This window comes from Haliotis cracherodii, unplaced genomic scaffold, assembly GCF_022045235.1.
Source record: "Haliotis cracherodii isolate W230 unplaced genomic scaffold, xgHalCrac1.p SCAF_16, whole genome shotgun sequence".
NCBI classification, from domain to species: domain Eukaryota; kingdom Metazoa; phylum Mollusca; class Gastropoda; order Lepetellida; family Haliotidae; genus Haliotis; species Haliotis cracherodii.
Window position 1 is genome coordinate 30,765,459 of NW_027266271.1, and position 20,134 is coordinate 30,785,592.

The window sequence follows — 20,134 nt, forward strand, 5'->3', positions numbered from 1 at the left end:
CGTCATAGACATCAATCCTATATTTCGGCTGTCCTAACACTGAAACATCTTAAGATTTTCAACAGACGCTCCTTGATTGCTAGCTCTCTAATAGCCTTGAGGAAGATAGTATTCTCAAGCCAACAGCATCTACGCATACATGAGGCAGGAAAACATCACTTTCTTATCTGTGCTAAAGTAAACAGGGATAGTCTTTACCCAGCTCACAGTTGGTTTGATCTTCACACTGTAATTTTTCATAAGGTTTTCACAGTTAATTCATTATAATTACTAGTAGTGCACTAGTAATCACCCCTCCATCGACTCCCGTACTGACCATGATGAACAAACTGTGGCTGTACTGAATTGCACCAGTGTTGTGGTTGTTTCTCACACTGTCGACCACGAGATTGTCTGGTCCAGCCATCACTTAACAGCTGTAGTCACAACTGTGTATAACTAAATTATTGCATGATACCATGGTTACAGAGAAAATACCGGACAGGTTCCTGCTATACGCCAGCGCCCAGCAAGGAAGTGTACACGGCATTTCATTGGACCCAAGCATTGCGCACGACGTGATGGTACCCATCCAGAACCTCAACCGACCAATCGCATTGGCTCCCCATTCCTCGACGGGCATTGTGTACTTCTCCGATGTCAGCAAGATGCAAATACGGCGGCGGAATGTGGACAGTGAAGAAGAATCTGAACTTTTCCTGGATTCAGGTAAGTAACTGTGTTTGTCTCAATAATGTACCAACTGTGCAGGGTTAGTAAAGACTGGAGCCAAGGATTATGGCAACTTAGTATCATTGCGATGGTAACTGTGGTGTTTGGTCATAATGGAGCCAAGACTTGTGGTGCTTAGCAACATTCCTGTTGCCATGGTAACTGTGGTGATTGGTCATAATGGAACCAAGACTTGTGGTGCTTAGCAACATTCCTGTTGCCATGGTTACTGTGGTGATTGGTCATAATGGAGCCAAGACTTGTGGTGCTTAGCAGCATTCCTGTTGCTATGGTTACTGTGGTGTTTGGTCATAATGGAGCCAAGCTCTACAAATCTGTTTCCGTGCCCTGTGTTCCAGGAGTGACTCGGTGTGAGGGTCTGGCCATCGACTGGGTGGGCAGCAACCTGTACTGGACTGATGACGGCCACCAGTCAATCAACGTCGTCAGGCTCGACAACACCTCCATGGTCTACACCGTCGTCAACGGCACCAACCATCCACGGTCAATGGTCGTAGATCCAAATGAAGGGTAAGCATGAGTTATTTTACATCCTACATATGTGCTGTTGTCAATTCTGTCACTTCCAATGTAAAAGAGTTCAGCTGTTACCATTTGGAGGGATTATTTCTTTGTAAAATTACTTTGATTAGCTGACAAATGTAATCTGATCTTATTCCTTCCTAATTTTAATGTCACCTAACGGCATTTTCATTATTGGAGATCTACATTATGTTACTATTTCATATTGTAGTATGAATATACTACTCAAAACAAGTTAAAGAACACCCAGCCCATGGAGATCTGGGGTAGAATAGGTCTTCAGCAACCCATGCTTGCCCTAACAGGCGACTATGCTTGTCGTAAGATGCTTTTAACAGGATCGGCTGGTCAGGCTCGCTGACTTGGTTGAAGCATGTCATCGTATCCCAATTGTGAGGATCGATGCTCATGATGTCAGTCACTGGATTGTCTTGTCCAGACTAGATTATTTACAGACCACCGTCATATAGCTGGAACATTGCTGAGTGCGGTTGTTAAACAACAAACAAACCATAAAGAACACCCAGAGTTGGAGACTATGTGTTGCAATATCCACCCTCCATAGCTATAGCCATTTGAAAGAAATTGGGAGTTTTGAGTATGTCTCTCATGTTATTATGACATAATGGAGACAAAACCTGACTGCTTCGTAACATACCTATTGCCATGGTTACTGTCCGGTGCTACTTTTGGCTGACTGACTCTAGATTATTGACATGTCACTGTGATCTGGCTGGAATGTTGCTGATTGCAGCGTAAACCTGCCAGCAAACATATTATTGATGTGAATGTCATTATGTTTCTAACTTTCTAATGAATGTGACCTTCATCCTTGCAGCATGATGTACTGGATTGACCTCCTGTGGAGACACCCTGGCGACATTGTAGCTAAGATCGAACAGGCTGCGCTGGATGGCAGTGGCCGGAGAGACCTAGTTAACCAGACCATCAAGTGGCCGAACAGCCTCACTCTGGATACAGCCAATCACAGGCTGTACTGGACCGACGCTTACTACGACAAGATCGAAAGTATCTTGACTAATGGGTCGGACAGACGGGTATGCATTATCACATTGTTATCATGTGTGGAACAATTCTGCTGTTGATGGAGTTCATGAGTCAGTGTATCCTAGAAGACTTTCACATATACTACTCCTAGGAAGTTAAAGAAAGCCCAATTCTTTCATATGACCATAGTTAATCTGTAATGTCTTCCAATTGTGGGTGTTCTTTGACTTGTTTTGAGTGGTATGGTTAGTAATAGTTTTGGTAAGGTTTTATTTCGGTGACACAATGGTGATGAAGCTGCAGTGTCTGGTTGCTTGAACAGCATCAGGTGGTACACAGCAGCGACATCTTCTCCTTTGTTCCTTTGTTAAAAGTCGCAATGGGCAATCAGGGCACAGCTGTTCGCGTTATGTAGTTGGGTGGAGATTCCGGGTTCGGTCCCCAGCAGCCTATGCTGATCATAAGAGGAGGTGACCTGATGGATCTGGTGGTCAGCCTTGGTGGCTTGAGGGATGGCATGTCTTCATATCCTGACAGTGTGCTCGCAATATCAATCACTAGCCAGACAAGATCATTTGCTGGAATATTGCTGACTGCAGCATTAAACAACAACCAAAAGTTACTTAGGCCTGCCAGAAACCAGTGATCATGAGTTCAAATCCTAGATTTGACCTGATTATGTTTCTAGGTTTGTTACTGCCATACTCGTGCACGGGTATGGTGCTGACAAATTTAGAAACATAATCGGGATGAACCATGATTCAAACCTTTAATCATAGGTTTCTGGTATGTCCAAGGGATGCAACTCTGCACAGCGAATCACGGCGCCTTAGATGACTGGGCCACCCTTGCACCCCCCTCCACATTAAACACTGACATGCCGTGATATAACTGAAATACTGTTCCAAGCAGCAGTAAATGCAACTTGTTTACTCTTGTATTGTGCATCATTATCGGTGAACAGACGGAGCGAGATCTTGAGGGCGTCAGTCACAGCCATCCATACGGCATCGTCTTCTACAGCGACCACCTCTACTGGACAGAGTCCCTCAAGGGGTTGGTGGACACGTTCAATGAAACAAGCAACTCTGTCGTCCATCTTCGCACTGACAGTTCCCCACTGTTTGACCTCGTGCTGTTTGACAGGAAGGCACAAACTGTTGATGGTAAGCGGAACAAACCCAGATAACTCACTGCCCTTTAAGTTTGATGGTTCACAAAAATTGTGAGACCTCCAGTAATATCTTGTGAACGGAAGGTCCAGAGAACCATTACAAATATTGTGTTATCCGTTATTTGATACAAACCAAAGGTAGACCACTGTGTCCCAAGGAATTTTAGAGAACTACAAAGTTAAAATGTCTTGAACAACATGTCAAAACTAAGGAATTTCAGTTGACAAGTTTTCAATCAAGTATACAGTGGATTCTGTCAATTTCGGACTAAAAATTACAGTTGTTAATTACCATGTGAATTTCTAAATCAAGTAATCTAATTTCTAAATCCAGCTCTTTGAATTAAGGTTTTGGCCTCATACAGGTTCCCTAGTGTGTAGTTGGTAACAATCATTTGTGCTGAGATGAGCAGCATGCTTGACTCACTGAGTGTGGACTGCGTGAAAGTCATTGGTGAACTACTTTGCCTACTTAACCTCACTCACTGTTTGTTTTTTGTTCCACAGGGGATAAACCATGTGCAATTGACAACGGAAACTGCAGCGACCTCTGCCTGTCCGTACCGGAGGGCAAGGTGTGTGCTTGTGCTAATGGCCGCACACTGACTGACAACAAGCTGACGTGTGAAGGTAGGAGGCCATGCAGGGACAGACATTAGAAGATGTGTTGCTCATCTCTAAACTTCTGTGTAGTACCTTGTTTATAGGGGTCAATGGGGGTACATAGTATTAGGGGTCATTGGTGGAATTTTGAAAAGGTTTTTTTTACAAAACTTTACAATGACTTCTCCCTGGAACATGCCTACACATTTCTTAAGCCAGAAGGAGTTAATGGACTGTGTTTAACTTGCAGACATTCCTAACTACCAACTGCCACCGAAGTGTGACAAGAACTTCAAGTTCCAGTGCAAGGACGGCAGCTGCATCAACAACCAGTTCAAGTGTGACGGCAACTACGACTGCCCCGACCGGTCGGACGAGGATGTGGGGGAGGAGGGACCTTGCAGTATGTAGTCTGTGAATTCAGCTAGGAGTCAACACACAGCATTAAGTAGAATTTCCTCCTTGTAATCTCAGCTGTAGTCTGTGAATTCAGCTAGGAGTCCAAACACAGCATTAAGTAGAATTTCCTCCTTGTAATCTCAGCTGTAGTCTGTGAATTCAGCTAGGAGTCAACACACAGCATTAAGTAGAATTTCCTCCTTGTAATCTCAGCTGTAGTCTGTGAATTCAGCTAGGAGTCCAAACACAGCATTAAGTAGAATTTCCTCCTTGTAATCTCAGCTGTAGTCTGTGAATTCAGCTAGGAGTCAACACACAGCATTAAGTAGAATTTCCTCCTTGTAATCTCAGCTGTAGTCTGTGAATTCAGCTAGGAGTCAACACACAGCATTAAGTAGAATTTCCTCCTTGTAATCTCAGCTGTGAAAGTCCATATATTGACACTAAAATGACCTCTTGAAACTCTTGACTACCTAGACCTTCTGTGATGCCAAATAGTTTGCAGTGTTGTTCCAAGGGCTCTAGGGCTCCCTACCCTTTCAAAGAGGGGCACAGAAAGTAAAATTCTTTTCCGCTCGTTTACAACTCTTGTCAAATCTCCTGTGTGATAGTGAGATTATGTGTGTTTACTAGGTAACGTCACCTGCCCTGATGATATGTTCGCCTGTGGCAACAAGCGCTGCATCTACGCCCAGTTCGTGTGTGACGGCGAGCCGGACTGTATCGACGAGAGAGATGAACATGCCAATACCTGTAACAGCAGTAAGTACCAAACCATCAAGTCAGGCAGAGTTACGTATTGTCCATTGGACCGCCTCCGTGGTCTTGTGGTAGAGCGTCCGCCTGGAGAGAGGAAGGTCCGGGTTCGTTCCCCGGCCGCATCATACTAAAAGATGGTACGTGTTGTCAAGTCTTTATTTTGGCTACAAACTGGAACTGAATAAAACTGTTTAAACAGTAAACATTTTTGTCTTGTTCAATGAGGACCATCTTCAAACTGAGGACAGTGAAATAAGGTATACGCTAGTCTTCTGGACTAGTTTTTCTATCAGTTTTATTCAGTTCCAATTGTAGCAAAATTGAAGTCTTGAGAACTTCTTCAGATTGTAGCCCTAAAAATCTACCTTCATTGGATTTTTCCTTGTCCCCAGCACAGTTTAGTAGTCTCAGGCTAGTGGACAAGTCTGAATTTCAAAGGATGTATACTCAAGGGAAGAATGTTAAGACATTGTTTCTTGCCCTTCTGTGTTACGTGAGTCTGTGTGTTGTTTCCCCAGACCGCAAGTGTCCGGCCAACTACACTATGTGCAAGGACTCGCACCGCTGCATCCCCGAGAGCTGGAGGTGTGACCACGACAATGACTGCGCAGACGGCTCGGACGAAGACGACTCGTGTGGTAAGAGTTAATTATCCACCGTCACTTATATTTGGCAATCATTGATCTTATGCATTATGTCCTATATGCACAGGCATGTCACAGACCTTTCTTCAGTGTATGGTGGCAATGGCTGCCTGTCTATGAATCGATTCTGTACAGACTGATGTGAAATGGCAGGAATGCGGGCAGGAATCTATGTTCACTTCATTCAAATGTTACGAAATATATGCTGAGGGGTTTGTTGTTGAAGCAAAGCGTATGTTACCATGGTAACGTATGTTGTAGGTTACAACACCAGCTGCAGCTTTGACCAGATCCAGTGTCTGAGTGGGCGCTGCATCCCCTACATGTACCGCTGCGACAACGAGTACGACTGCAAAGACCACTCGGATGAGGTGAGTCCAGACCCGCGGAGCTACCCCATACAGTCGTGGTGCACGTTGTTACATAGCATTCCTTGTGGCAATTCTCTGATAGAATAGGACTACCTGTGGACTACCTTTGCTTGTCATAAGAGGCGACTAAAATGGTTGTTTGTCCGACTTGGTGACTTGTTTGTTTATGTATCATGTACCCTGAAGTACCCTATAGTACCCTGTAGTACCCTGTAGTACCCTGAAGTACCCTGCAGTACCCTGAAGTACCCTGCAGTACCCTGCAGTACCCTGAAGTACCCTGCAGTACCCTGAAGTACCCTTAAGTACCCTGTAGTACCCTGAAGTACCCTGAAGTACCCTGTAGTACCCTGTAGTACCCTGTAGTACCCTGTAGTACCCTGAAGTACCCTGTAGTACCCTGTAGGTGTGATATTTTCCTCATATTCACTGGTTCAGAATGCACTGGCTTTTTTCTGACCAGGGCATTAGAAAACAAATGTACAAACTTGTCTTGTGGTAGAGCATCTGCCGTCTGTCAGGGTTCGATCCCTGGCTGAATCATACCAAAAGACGTTAAAAGATAGTACTTAATGTTATCCTGCCTTGCACTTGGCATGAAGGCGCTAAATAGGATGGGTCAGCTTGGAGTCAGTATACTGTGTCTGAGTGGGGTATTCAAGTTAAAAGAAGCTGTATTATAACTGGAATAATTTTAAAAGCAGCATTAAACCCAACTCACTCACTCACTATTCATGTTAAACTGCGGCATCGTATCTCAGTGGGCTAGCATTATAAAATCAGCATTAGTTAAGACTAGTACAAGCAGCCACACACACACACACATTCATGCATGTTGCTATATAAATGCAATAATCTTGAACGAGACGTTAAACCCCATATTACCTCACCTCACCCACTGGGGCGGTCGGGTAGCCTAGTGGTTAAAGCGTTCAATCGTCACGCCAAAGACCCGGGTTTGATTCCCGACATGGGTACAATGTGTGAAGCACATTTCTGGTGTCCCCTGCCGTGACATTGCTGGAATATTGCTAAAAGCGGTGTAAAACCATACTCACTCACTCACTCACTCACTCACTCGCCTCACCCACTTGATATCATGTGTGGTGGTCGTCCACTGATCGGACAGGATTGTTGGTCCAGGGATCGGCCTATGGTTTGCCTGATCTAGACCTAAACCCTCTCTGTATTCCACTGTTGGTATCCCCAGAATAACATGACTGCCATTGTGTGAAGTAACTCAACCCTAATTCAATAGTTCACAGGATTAGCTCATTTCAGCATGTTTGAATACGTCTACAAGAGCTGTCTGTACATGCATTAGAGTTTGACCTTGGTTTGACCTTGTCAGTGGGACTGCAGCAACCGGTGTGACCTCAAGCGGGAGTTCAAGTGCACCAACAGCAGCGTCTGTCTCCCCCTCATCTACAAGTGCGACAACGAGTTCAACTGTGCAGACAAGTCAGACGAGATGGACTGTGGTATGGGTTATAAATCTCTCTCCAGCAAATACTTCATATCTCACATCCATCAAACTATTCATGTCTCATATCCTTCAAATTATTCATATTACGAATCCATTACAGTATGATCTCGGTGTCTCTGTAACTACCGATCTGGTGTAGTCCTCTAAGGCGCAACAATTAGCTGTGCAGAGCTGTGTCCCATGATTGTGGCTTCCAATGTCGGTTTGCTCTGATTATATTGCTATGTTTGTCAACACTATATCCATGCTTGTGCCCCCACATCAAGTTGACACACCTTGATATAAATACTCACTCACTCAACCACACACTCACTCACTCACTCACTCACTCACTCAACCACTCACTCAACCACTCACTCAACCACTCACTCAACCACTCACTCACTCACTCAACCACTCACTCAACCACTCACTCACTCACTCAACCACTCACTCAACCACTCACTCAACCACTCACTCAACCACTCACACACCCACTCAACCACTCACTCAACCACTCACTCAACCACTCACTCAACCACTCACTCAACCACTCACTCACTCACTCACTCAACCACTCAATCACTCACTCAACCACTCACTCACTCACTCACTCACTCAACCACTCACTCACTCACTCACTCAACCACTCACTCACTCACTCAACCACTCACTCAACCACTCACTCAACCACTCAACCACTCACTCAACCACTCACTCAACCACTCACTCACTCACTCAACCACTCAATCACTCACTCAACCACTCACTCACTCACTCAACCACTCACTCAACCACTCACTCACTCAACCACTCAATCACTCACTCAACCACCCACTCACTCACTCAACCACTCACTCAACCACTCACTCACTCAACCACTCAATCACTCACTCAACCACTCACTCAACCACTCACTCACTCAACCACTCAACCACTCACTCACTCACTCACTCAACCACTCACTCAACCACTCACTCAACCACTCTCTCAACCACTCACTCAACCACTCACTCAATCACTCACTCAACCACTCTCAATCACTCACTCAACCACTCACTCAACCACTCACTCACTCACTCACTCAACCACTCACTCAACCACTCACTCAACCACTCACTCAACCACTCAACCACTCACCTGCCCACTCACTCAGTGTGCTGTATGTGCCGTTGTGTCTGCAGAGCACCCCGTGAGCCAGTGCCATGAGAGCGAGTTCCAGTGCAGCAGCGGCAGCTGCATCACCACCATCTGGCGCTGCGACGGCGACAAGGACTGCCAGGATGGGTCCGATGAGAAGGATTGCAGTGAGTACCTCAGGTCAACTCTTGCACCACGTGTGGCTTCATAGGGAGGCAATTGTTTTCATTGCATACAAATTTCAGAGTTCATACGGAAGCAGGTTGCATTCATTGAAAGTTGGTGTAACGCAACTTGTATTGTGAACTTCATTGCAAAAACGTTATATGTAGAAAACTTCAGACCTCCATGCACTACTGAGGCATTTTATTTTTATTGTATTTTTCACAAGCAAACTTCCCGGTATCTGTATCCATCAATGGTCAATCGATGTGAGTCCGATGAACCATGACTGTTTGGTAGAACTCCATGTTTTATGACTTTCATCAAGTAGTGAGATTATGCTACATCGTAGGGATATTCTTCATTTGTCCGACAATAAAGTGATGTTAGGCGAGGTGTTTGGAAGTCGGCCAAGGATGATAATTTATTTGTCATGGCATCAAGTTTGTATTTTATTTCTACTTTGATCAGGTAAGGGCAACGTGACGTGTCACACAGCGGAGTTCAGGTGTGACGATGGAAGTCGCTGCATCCCCAAGTCGTGGAAGTGTGACATGGACGCCGACTGCAGCGACCAGTCTGATGAGAAACCTGACGAGTGCAGTGAGTATCAGTGTCAAGGTTGCCATGGCGACATTGTTACACAGTTTAACTCTTACATCGTCAAGATTGTTGAAAGTGCATTAACCCCTTGTATGAACATACTTCCATACAGAAAATCAGACAGCACCTTTGAAATGACTTTAAATCAGTTGGCTGTATAAGGGTGCCAGATGAACCGTGGTTCTAGTTAGGTTTTTCTCTGTCTTACAGCGTATCACAAAGCATGCGAAGCACCCAAGTTCAGTTGCCATGACAACAATACTTGCCTTCCATTGGAGAAGCTGTGTGACGACCACAGTGACTGCGCCGACGGCTCTGACGAGGGTCGCCTCTGTGGTAAGTCAGATGCTGTCCTTATTAATGTCTTCAATCAACCGGTCAGAGGATTCTTGTTTTTCTTAAGACTAGTGGAGAGGAATCATAATTACACTAGTCCTCTGAGTTTACATCTTCTGTCAGTTTTATTCTGTGGCAACTTTTAGTAAAATTTAATCATCGAGGACAAATTGTGCTAGTTGGTAAGGAATCATTGGATTCTTACTTTTCCTCAACACAATTTAGTAGCCTCGAGTTTTCAAACTGGTGTGAATTTCAAAGGATGATTCCCTCCTCGAGTGGTTCTTATAATTACAAAATGCTTTATATCTAAATATGGCAAAAATATTTATTGCAGACACTATTACTTATTGTTTATTTTATTTGGAAGTAGTCTGTGAAATGGCACAAATAATTACCATGCCATTAGTATGGAGGTACATAACGCTCACGTTTTTTGTCACCAGGATACGACCTATGTATCAACAATGACTGCAGCCACCACTGCCACAAGAGCCCCAACGGCTACGTCTGCTACTGCCCTGACAACATGAGACTCAGCGCCAACAACAGCACATGTGTCCGTCAGTATCGCCATCATCATTGTTATATAGCTTCATAGATTAGTGGGGCGGTCGGGTAGCCTAGTGGTTAAAGCGTTCGCTCGTCATGCCGAAGACCCGGGTTCGAATCCCGACATGCCGAATTTGTGAAGCCCATTCATGGTGTCCCCTGCGGTGATTTTGCTGAAATATTGCTAAAAGCGGCGTAAAACCAAACTCACTCATAGATTAGTCCAGTGCGTGTCCTACTACCATCTTCATCCTCATGGGTGTAACTAAAGTGGTAGTATTCTGCCTGTATCACTACAGGCTTTCCTCCCAAATAACTCCAACGCTCTGTGATGTGGCTGAAATACTGTAGCATCAACACACTCACTCACTCATTGATGAGGCTACGGGGTCGATGTGCCTACTGCTCAGAGTAAGTGCTACATTAGGCTTCAAAAAATATAAGAATTGGTTCTCAGGCAATGACTTTTGAAAATATAGTGCGGGCGGGTGGTGTTTTTTTTTTTGCTTGTTCAAACTTGTGTATAACCAAATAAACAGTTGTGAACAATCAACCTGGGAAAGGCCTCCCTAAACAAGCACACACTTGCCGTCGTGACCATAACACAAGGTGCGCAGTAAAGCAGTGCCCATGTAAAGGGAAGTAACTGTGTTCTATATTGGATTGCATCGTTTTAAAGTATTAGGAATTTAAAAAAAATAAATAAAATGGAAATAAAAACGAAACGTGTGACTTTATAATGATGCGGGCGGTGCCTGAGAACCAAGACTATTATTATTTTTAGCCTTATGTTTACCACCATAACCCGAGGTTATTCTTGGACACTCAAAAGGAAATCCTATTTGTCAGCCAGCAGTGTCAAGCTGATCTGATGTAGCGAAGATATTTCTGTCTATACGTTGCTGTTCATGTGATATATCTGATGTAAATTGTAGCTAGTTTCTGGGAAGTCAGTTCAAGTATTCCGGTCAATAGCTTATGACTCTGTAGGGATTCCGGGTTAGCCTTCGTCTCCAGCAACTGATGCTGGTCATCAGCGATGGCTCAATGGGCCATGTGGTCAGACTCAGTCACTTGCTTGATTGCATGTACTGTTCCCTGACCACGTGGATCATTTGTGATGACAATATGAATCACTGGATTGTCTGGTCCAGACTAAATTATTTACAAGACGCTTTTAGCGAGTCTTTTGGCACCACTGGTTTGATTTGCTCAAAGTTCAGGAATAGATCTGAACCCCACAATAATAACCAATTACTCCCCATTGCTATGTTTAACATTCTATGATCTCAAGCACACGGGATGGGGTTAGTGCTGATATCTGTCCCTGGACACAATAAACTGAATATTTCCTGAAGAACTTCATGGGAGTTGTGTATGACGTGAGGTGTCCTGTACCTTCAGCCCAGGACATCTGTGAGAGATGGGGGATCTGTAGCCAGAGCTGTTCCTCCACCCCGCTGGGACATCAGTGTCTCTGCCACCCCGGATACACCCTCGCCAACGACAGATACAGCTGCAAGCCCAATGGTAAGTACCCCTTCTTTCACCAAACCCTCACCTTGTGGTGTTGGTCTTAGTTTTCAAGTCTTATTGATCATCTGAGAGAGCACATTTGACAACTATTTTCATGATGTCCATGGTTCTCAACAAATGAGCAATCAATCAACGTATTATCGGCTAATCCTTGGAACAAAGTATGTTGTTTTTACAACGGCACCTAATGCACAGTTATGGGTGTATTCCGTCTGCTTTAGTAAACCTACACATTTAATTTTGACAAATACACTGCGCAAGATAACCCATTTCACTGACCTTGACCTTGACTAGTTGAAGATGGCGATGTGAGTCCAATTGTTGGTGTCTGTGTTGAAGACAGTCGTGTGAATTATGTTGAAACCTTTCCCAGATTCTGTGCCCATCTACATCATCTACTCCAACCGCCACGAGATTCGGCGCTACGACCTCGGCACCATGAACTACATCTCCCTTGTCTCTGGCCTCCGCAACACCATTGCCCTCGACTTCCACTACGCTGATAACGCCATCTTCTGGACCGATGTGGTTGATGACAAAATCTACAGAGGCCAGATGATTTCCAACAGTAAGTGACTTCCTCCCCTCTATGTTGTAGCTACTGAGGGACTGAGTATTGGACAGTGTCCGGCCATGTATTGGACAGCCGACACACATCGTGGCTCAGGCTTTGAAACAATGGACCTCTCGAACCATATCCAGTTTGATGGTTGCTACTTATGTTTTGTGATGTAGTGTTTTTGCAGCTATCAAGAATATGGGTCGTGTAGCTCCTATATGTACAAATACAAGGGATGGTCAAGTCACATGATAGAGAGTAGCTAGTCACATGATAAGGAGTAGCCAGTCACATGATAGGCAGTGACCAGTCACATGATAGAGTAGCCAGTCACATGATAGAGAATAGCCAGTGACATGATAGAGTAGCCAGTCACATGATAGAGAATAGCCAGTGACATGATAGAGTAGCCAGTCACATAATAAATTTGCCAGTCACATAATAAAGAGTAGCCAGTCACATGATAGAGAATAGCCAGTCACATGATAGAGTAGCCAGTCACATAATAAAGAGTAGCCAGTCACACGATAGAGAATAGCCCATCACATGATAGAGAGTAGCCAGTCACATGATAGAGAATAGCCCATTACATGATAGAGAGTAGCCCGTCACATGATAGAGAGTAACCAGTCACATGATAGGGAGTAGCCAATCACATGATAAAGTAGCCAGTCACATGATAAAGTAGCCAGTCACATGATAGAGGAGAGTCATATGATACATCTGTGTCTGAGCCTTTGCTTCAGAATTATCTCATTGCTTTCAATTTGATAAATCATCATTAATCTGTACTTTATTGTTAAAAACAGAGTTTATATTTTCACTGCAACCATAGATGCGGTAGAAATAAAGATGTTTTATATGTTATTTAATGCTTTTCTCAGGATAATGTTTTAAGTGTTCTAAAGCTTGGAATCCTTGTAATGAGAACCTCAGTGTTTCTGTGTAAGCCTTCCTTCTATAGGGAGTTACTGATGTTAAAATACTTTGTGTATTGAAAGCACATAGTGCTCATGCTGTAATTGTCGAAGCATTTCATTTCCATTCTGCATGCCCATTATGCCATGTTTGGTTGTTTTATTGGAAGCCTAGAATTGTGAAGTGTTTGCAGTATGTGATTTTGGCACACATTTCATAGACTGCACAATGTTTCTGTTTCAGCTTTAGTTGAGGTAGCCGACCAGTCTGAGTTACCATGTACGACATTTTTAGCATGAAATCTGCCAGTTTCAGTTTCCATGTCAACCTTTGGTGTGCCTCCTGCTCTCGAGCTCATGTGAAGGCCATCTCAGAGTGTTCACACATAATATTTCGCTATGGCCTCAGCAAATTGGTTATTTGTTCTCTTGAATACCATCCTCTTTGGAAAATTTTGAAAAGAAAGTATTGTTAGGGGTTGTCATGACGACCAGGTTGTAAAATGTACAGTAAAACCGTGTAATCCAGACGATTACTGTGTCTGATGAAATGATGCAGACTAACTAGTTTCTTGACTAACAGGGTCCGGACTAATGACGGTTCACTGTAGTTTCTTACAAAAATCACAAAAACAAAACAATATTCAAAGTTTATCATTGATATTCAGTTGGAATGATGTGTGCCTTTGACAAAGAAAAGAAAATATCCTCAAGAGAAATATTTCCAAACTTTATACCCATTATTGGAGAACAACAATTTGTTTTGTCCTTTTAAATTTAATTGTGAGATTGAAGTGTCTCATAATTAGACTTATTAGTTTCATTTTTCTTTTTGAAAGTTAAATTACTGGTAAATTCTGATTTATATCTCAGGATGTTTTGTACTTGAGTTTGTTTCCAAGTCCTGTTTCCAGTGTTTGTTAAGCATTTGGAATATGCCAACAGAAACAAATATCTAAATTATTATGTTATTATTTTTAATTCATACAGCCATTGAATTTTACAACTGTGTAGAACGATTTGAGATGGCCCCGAGTTGCCCAGGCACAAGCAATGACTCTGTGGGTTTGAGTATTGTGAAGCTGCAAGGTTTGATGATGGTGACAGTTCTTCTAACCCAGCTGTGTCACCATACTTCCAACAGTGGTCCCAGCATGTGCCAACGTTGGTCCTCCTCCGGGCATGTGAAACAAGTTTTGTTGTCATGGAAACAATAAATCTTACTTTCATTGCCAGAGCTTATGAGAAGTAGTTTAGCTGTATATGTACATACAGGTTGATTGGAAGTGATTTTAGTTTAAAGGCACTTTGCTGTATTATTTCAGAATGAACTCAACTGTTATGTACATATACATTAATAGCATGGAACTTGTCAGTTGTAGACCCCCTTGATTAATGCTTGGATTTCGTGAAGGAAGTGTGTTTGCCTTAACCAGCTATTGGTGGTGAGATTTACCAAAACCCATGGTCTAGATGTCCAGGGTCTTGCCACCTCCAAGTGTACCCTACCCTTGGTCTAGATATTCAGGGTCTTGCCACCTCCAAGTGTATCCTACCCTTGGTCTAGATATTCAGGGTCTTGCCACCTCCAAGTGTATCCTACCCTTGGTCTAGATAATCAGGATCTTGCCACCTCCAAGTGTACCCTACCCTTGGTCTAGATATTCAGGATCTTGCCACCTTCAAGTGTACCCTACCCTTGGTCTAGATAGGGTCCAGGGTCTACCTGGTGTCAAGGGTCCCCTCTCCTTCTGTCCATGGCTTCTTCCACCTCTGGTGTGGCTTGTCAACCTTCCAGGGTCTACCTGGTGTCTTCGTCAAGGGTCCCCTCTCCTTCTGTCCATGGCTCCTTCCACCTCTGGTGTGGCTTGTCAACCTTCCAGGGTCTACCTGGTGTCTTCGTCAAGGGTCCCCTCCCCTTCTGTCCATGGCTTCTTCCACCTCTGGTGTGGCTTGTCAACCTTCCAGGGTCTACCTGGTGTCTCCGTCAATAGTCCCCTCTCCTTCTGTCCATGGCTCCTTCCACCTCTGGTGTGGCTTGTCAACCTTCCAGGGTCTACCTGGTGTCTCCGTCAATAGTCCCCTCTCCTTCTGTCCATGGCTCCTTCCACCTCTGGTGTGGCTTGTCAACCTTCCAGGGTCTACCTGGTGTCTCCGTCAAGGGTCCCCTCTCCTTCTGTCCATGGCTCCTTCCACCTCTGGTGTGGCTTGTCAACCTTCCAGGGTCTACCTGGTGTCTCCGTCAAGGGTTCCCTCCCCTTCTGTCCATGGCTCCTCCACCTTCAATGTCCACAAGCTCTGGTGTTGGTTATCTCTACAGAAGATGTCATCCAATGAGAGTTTTCATAACTGATGCATCCTGGATATGTTACAACAATGTAATGTTTGGCTCGCTGACTTGGTTGATGCATGTCATCGATTCCAATTGTTTGGATTGATGCTCATGATGACAATCACCACATTTTGTGGTCCAGACTCAATTATTTACAGACATTTATAGCTGGAATAAAGCTGAGTGTGGTGTTAAACAACAAACAAAGAACCAAAACAAAACATTGCATCATGTTGCCACTTAGTTTTTCTTGCATGATAACTAAATAATGATACAACTATAGAACTCTCCAACTTGTAGCCCATTCTTCTCATTTCACTGCTAATTATTTCATGTTAATATTTCTAATCTTTGTTTCAGCTGTAAATTAATTTCTTTCAGAATGCCCTTCTGTTTACTACTAAGCATGTGTGTAGAGCAGAGGACTTGAACATAACATGAACTACAAATATTTCTTATTGTAAAATCTGTCACCCCTTCTAGCCTGTAGTGATTGTTTGTAGAATCGTTATAGAAATGGCTGATCTCATTGTTAGGATCAGTATCACATGTTCAAGATAGCCTTGAGGAATACTCGTCATAATACGGCTGAAGTATTGCCGATGTGCCCTAAAGCATTAACTCACTCACTTGAGGAATACTCGTCACGATACGGCTGAAATATTGCCGATGTGCCCTAAAGCATTAACTCACTCTCTTGAGGAATACTCGTCACGATACGGCTGACATATTGCCGATGTGACCTAAAGCATTAACTCACTCACTTGAGGAATACTCGTCACGATACGGCTGACATATTGCCGATGTGCAAAGCATTAACTCACTCACTTGAGGAAAACTGTATTCAGCATTAGCTTTTACAATGGAGACACCCGGTTCTCAAAGTTTTCAACTAGCTCCTGTATTACATGATTGGGATGAAAGTTGGGTGGGTGGGGAGCAGCACAATAGTTGCCGGCAGGGCGTGGTCAGGTACCTTTCAAGGTCGTTGTCCTCCAGTGTGAATTGATGCTCATTCTGTAGACTATTGGTTTGTCTGGTCCTGACTAGAAAATGTTTGACCGGCGGGCTGTGGCTGTAATATTTCTGTCAACAGTCCGCCATGATGTAACAACAATCTTACAGACCATAGGTGCTGTGACATATCTGCACTATTGCTGCCTACAGGCCACTATGGCACAGCTAAAGTATTTTAGACTTCAAAGTAGAAAAAATCCTTAGTTCTAATCATTTGTATCAGTCAAATCAAACAGTTAATATGTATTAGTCATCTCACATTGAGTCTTTTTAATAGTTTTCATAGTTTTTAATGTGAAATCAAAGACGGACATAATCTTCAATGTTCCTATGTGTTTGCAGCAATCACGGACATCAAGCCTATTATTGATGTCGGCCTAGCAACGACGGAAGGCTTGGCCATTGACTGGATTGCAGGAAACATCTACTGGGTGGAGAGCAACCTAGACCAGATCGAGGTGGCACAGCTGGACGGCAGCAACCGCTCCACCTTGGTTGCAGGCAACATGATCAGCCCTCGCGCCATCGTCCTCGACCCCAGAGACGGGTGAGGGATCTCTCTTTTAAAGCTTTGAAGAATTCTGTACCCTATGATGTCTCAGCCTTACCCTTGGCCGGCTGACGAATGTCTTGAACACTAGCTAACTGCACAGACGTCACCTGGCAAATGCAAATTTTCTCAAAGTATAAGTGTTAAAAGGTCAGACTAATGTTTGGAAAGGGTGGCGAGTTTAGGATGGTGTTAACTGTGGTCCTTAACTTCTTTTTGGTAGTATAGAATCTTTGCACATTGCAGCAGTTGACTGGAGACCAAGTCGATATACAGGGACCTAGTTAGATCCCACGTTCCGTGAGGTTGTGAACAGTCAAGATCAGCGACTTTATGATACATAGCAGGAATACACAGGGCTACCTTAACTGTCGGACACTGTTATGAAGCAACTACTGCCATCTGGGAATATTATTACTGATTTGCAGGATTTTGCTTTTGCAACTAGGTCAACATTTTGTGCTGTGTTTGCAGACTGTTGTTTTGGACGGACTGGGATGGAACCAAGCCTCGTATTGAAAGCTGCTCGATGAGTGGGGAAAGCCGAAAGGTCGTGTACGACATCACAAGGATCCAGGGTGGAGGGTGGCCCAATGGCCTCACCATCGACTATGAAGCCAGGCGACTCTACTGGGCCGATGCAAGGTCAGGAAGGGAGACCGCCATGTTTACACATACTACACAACTTTTGATAGGGATATTATGAGATGTTGTCATACAAATAGGCTATCAGGTATTGCAGTGGACCTCACAGCTTTTTTCAAGTTATGATAAATTAATACATATATTTCTGTAAATAAATTCTCAGATTTTAATCACGGCATGAAATATCTCAGTATCCCTATCAAACAGTGAGTAGTGTTAATGTGTGTACAGTGTTCCCTCGTTATTGCGCCCTTCAATATAGCGCTAACTCGGTTATAGCGCACGGTAAAGCATCGCTCCCAAAATTTACGAACATTTTCAATAAACTCAACTCAAGTTTTACAATGATGCGATGTTTTTCCCCATCTCAGAAAATATTATCAGCTGATCACCGCGATCACGTAACACCGGAAATACCAGTCAACAAATCCTAACTGAAGTACGCAATTCTATCCTATTATTATAATATCTGGTAATAAAAAAATGTTCATTGTTTATCTGGACTAATATTTGCAATATTTTTTTAATCATATTCAAAATTTCATTTTTAAAGCACAGATTTATACTCGATCAATTCTTTTTTTACACTATCAGTCATAAATAAATTCTGAAACGTGCAACATAGATCGTGTTAGGTAGGCAGAGCATATATACTGTTTTGATGGTCATCTACCACCTACGACTCGACCTTCGTTAAACCGCTGATTATCTATAGTGCTCATCAATTATTTGGACCCTGAGGCTCGCGTTATAGCGAGGGATCACTGTATCACCTTTCCCTCAACCTTGAAACTTGTTCATGTCTGACAGTTGCAGAACTGGCTGTAGTTCAGTCATGTCTGACAGTTGCAGAACTGGCTGTAGTTCAGTCATGTCTGACAGTTGCAGAACTGGCTGTCGTTCAGTCATGTCTGACAGTTGCAGAACTGGCTGTAGTTCAGTCATGACTTAGGCGTAGGGGATACCAGTACTTTGTAATTAGTTGTTCAGAGTTATATCCCTTACCTGCACCAGGATCTGCTGGTCATTGGTTCAGCACCACCCTGATGATCCTTTGTCTGTGGGCACCATGACCAAGCCTATGGGTTTCACCAAGGTGGTGAATGTTTGCAGCCAGTGTCACTTCAGGCTTGGCCTTCACATTGACCTGACACGCCATGATATGTCTGAATACAGACCCGTAAGATCCGGGGAAGAATAGGTCTTCAGCCGTAAAAAGCGACTGTGCTTGTCATAAGAGGCGATTAACGGGATTGGGTGATAAGGCTCGCTGACTTGGTTGATGCATGTCATCGTATCCCAATTGTGTGGATCGATGCTCACGAATATTTACAGACCGCCGTCATGTAGCTGGAATATTGCTGAGTGCGGCAGACAAACAGTTCAAAGCAGCATTATCCTGACTTGTAACTTGCTGTCAATCTTTCATGATTTAGCTTTTCCTGCAAAGTAAAGTGACTGATTATTGCCTGGTTCTTCTGCCAATGCCATGGAGTCGCTTGCAGTTTATTGATGGGGCCATTGTGCAAATGATTTTATGGAGTTAAAAATGTATTTCTCTTTAAACTAGATTACTAGTGGTAAATGTTTTCGAAGTATTTCATCAATTGTTTTTGTCAGGTGTGACTTCTTTTTTTTCTGGCCCAGATATGGTTTGAAGCAAATTAAAATCACTAAAGTATGTTTGTCCTCCCTCAGATCCGACTCTGTCCACACCAGCACGTACGAGGGCCTGGACCACCATCTTGTTGTGCACAACCATGACGCTCTGGCACATCCATTTGCCCTCACCCTCTTCGAGCACTATGTGTACTGGACAGACTGGAGAACCAACTCACTTGTCAGGGTGGGTGTCTCTGTCGGGGTTCGGGGAGGGATGGTTGCCACTGTCTGGGGGCGAGTGGGTGCCAGTGTATGCGGTGGGGGAGGGTTGGATGCCATTGTCAGGGGTCGGGGAGGGGTGGTTGCCACTGTCTGGGGGGCGAGTGGGTGCCAGTGTATGCGGTGGGGGAGGGTTGGATGCCATTGTCAGGGGTCGGGGAGGGGTGGGTGCCACTGTCTGGGGGCGAGTGGGTGCCAGTGTATGCGGTGGGGGAGGGTTGGATGCC

The 20,134-nt window shown here is 44.0% G+C and overlaps 1 protein-coding gene across 5 annotated transcripts in view; it reads left to right on the plus strand.

Moving 5' to 3' along the window:
• LOC139464063 (prolow-density lipoprotein receptor-related protein 1-like) overlaps positions 1-20,134 on the plus strand; it is a 185,323-nt gene that overhangs the window by 99,604 nt on the left and 65,585 nt on the right. For all 5 annotated transcript variants that reach the window (XM_071245608.1, XM_071245611.1, XM_071245609.1 and 2 more), the window contains 19 exons: positions 469-708; positions 1,071-1,242; positions 2,093-2,312; positions 3,227-3,428; positions 3,944-4,066; positions 4,290-4,442; positions 5,072-5,200; positions 5,716-5,835; positions 6,103-6,212; positions 7,564-7,693; positions 8,862-8,984; positions 9,451-9,582; positions 9,793-9,918; positions 10,365-10,481; positions 11,875-12,000; positions 12,380-12,574; positions 17,174-17,378; positions 17,856-18,026; positions 19,725-19,872. In XM_071245608.1, coding sequence (XP_071101709.1) covers positions 469-708; positions 1,071-1,242; positions 2,093-2,312; positions 3,227-3,428; positions 3,944-4,066; positions 4,290-4,442; positions 5,072-5,200; positions 5,716-5,835; positions 6,103-6,212; positions 7,564-7,693; positions 8,862-8,984; positions 9,451-9,582; positions 9,793-9,918; positions 10,365-10,481; positions 11,875-12,000; positions 12,380-12,574; positions 17,174-17,378; positions 17,856-18,026; positions 19,725-19,872 — 2,942 coding nt within the window. The remainder of the gene's footprint in view (positions 1-468; positions 709-1,070; positions 1,243-2,092; positions 2,313-3,226; positions 3,429-3,943; positions 4,067-4,289; positions 4,443-5,071; positions 5,201-5,715; positions 5,836-6,102; positions 6,213-7,563; positions 7,694-8,861; positions 8,985-9,450; positions 9,583-9,792; positions 9,919-10,364; positions 10,482-11,874; positions 12,001-12,379; positions 12,575-17,173; positions 17,379-17,855; positions 18,027-19,724; positions 19,873-20,134) is intronic.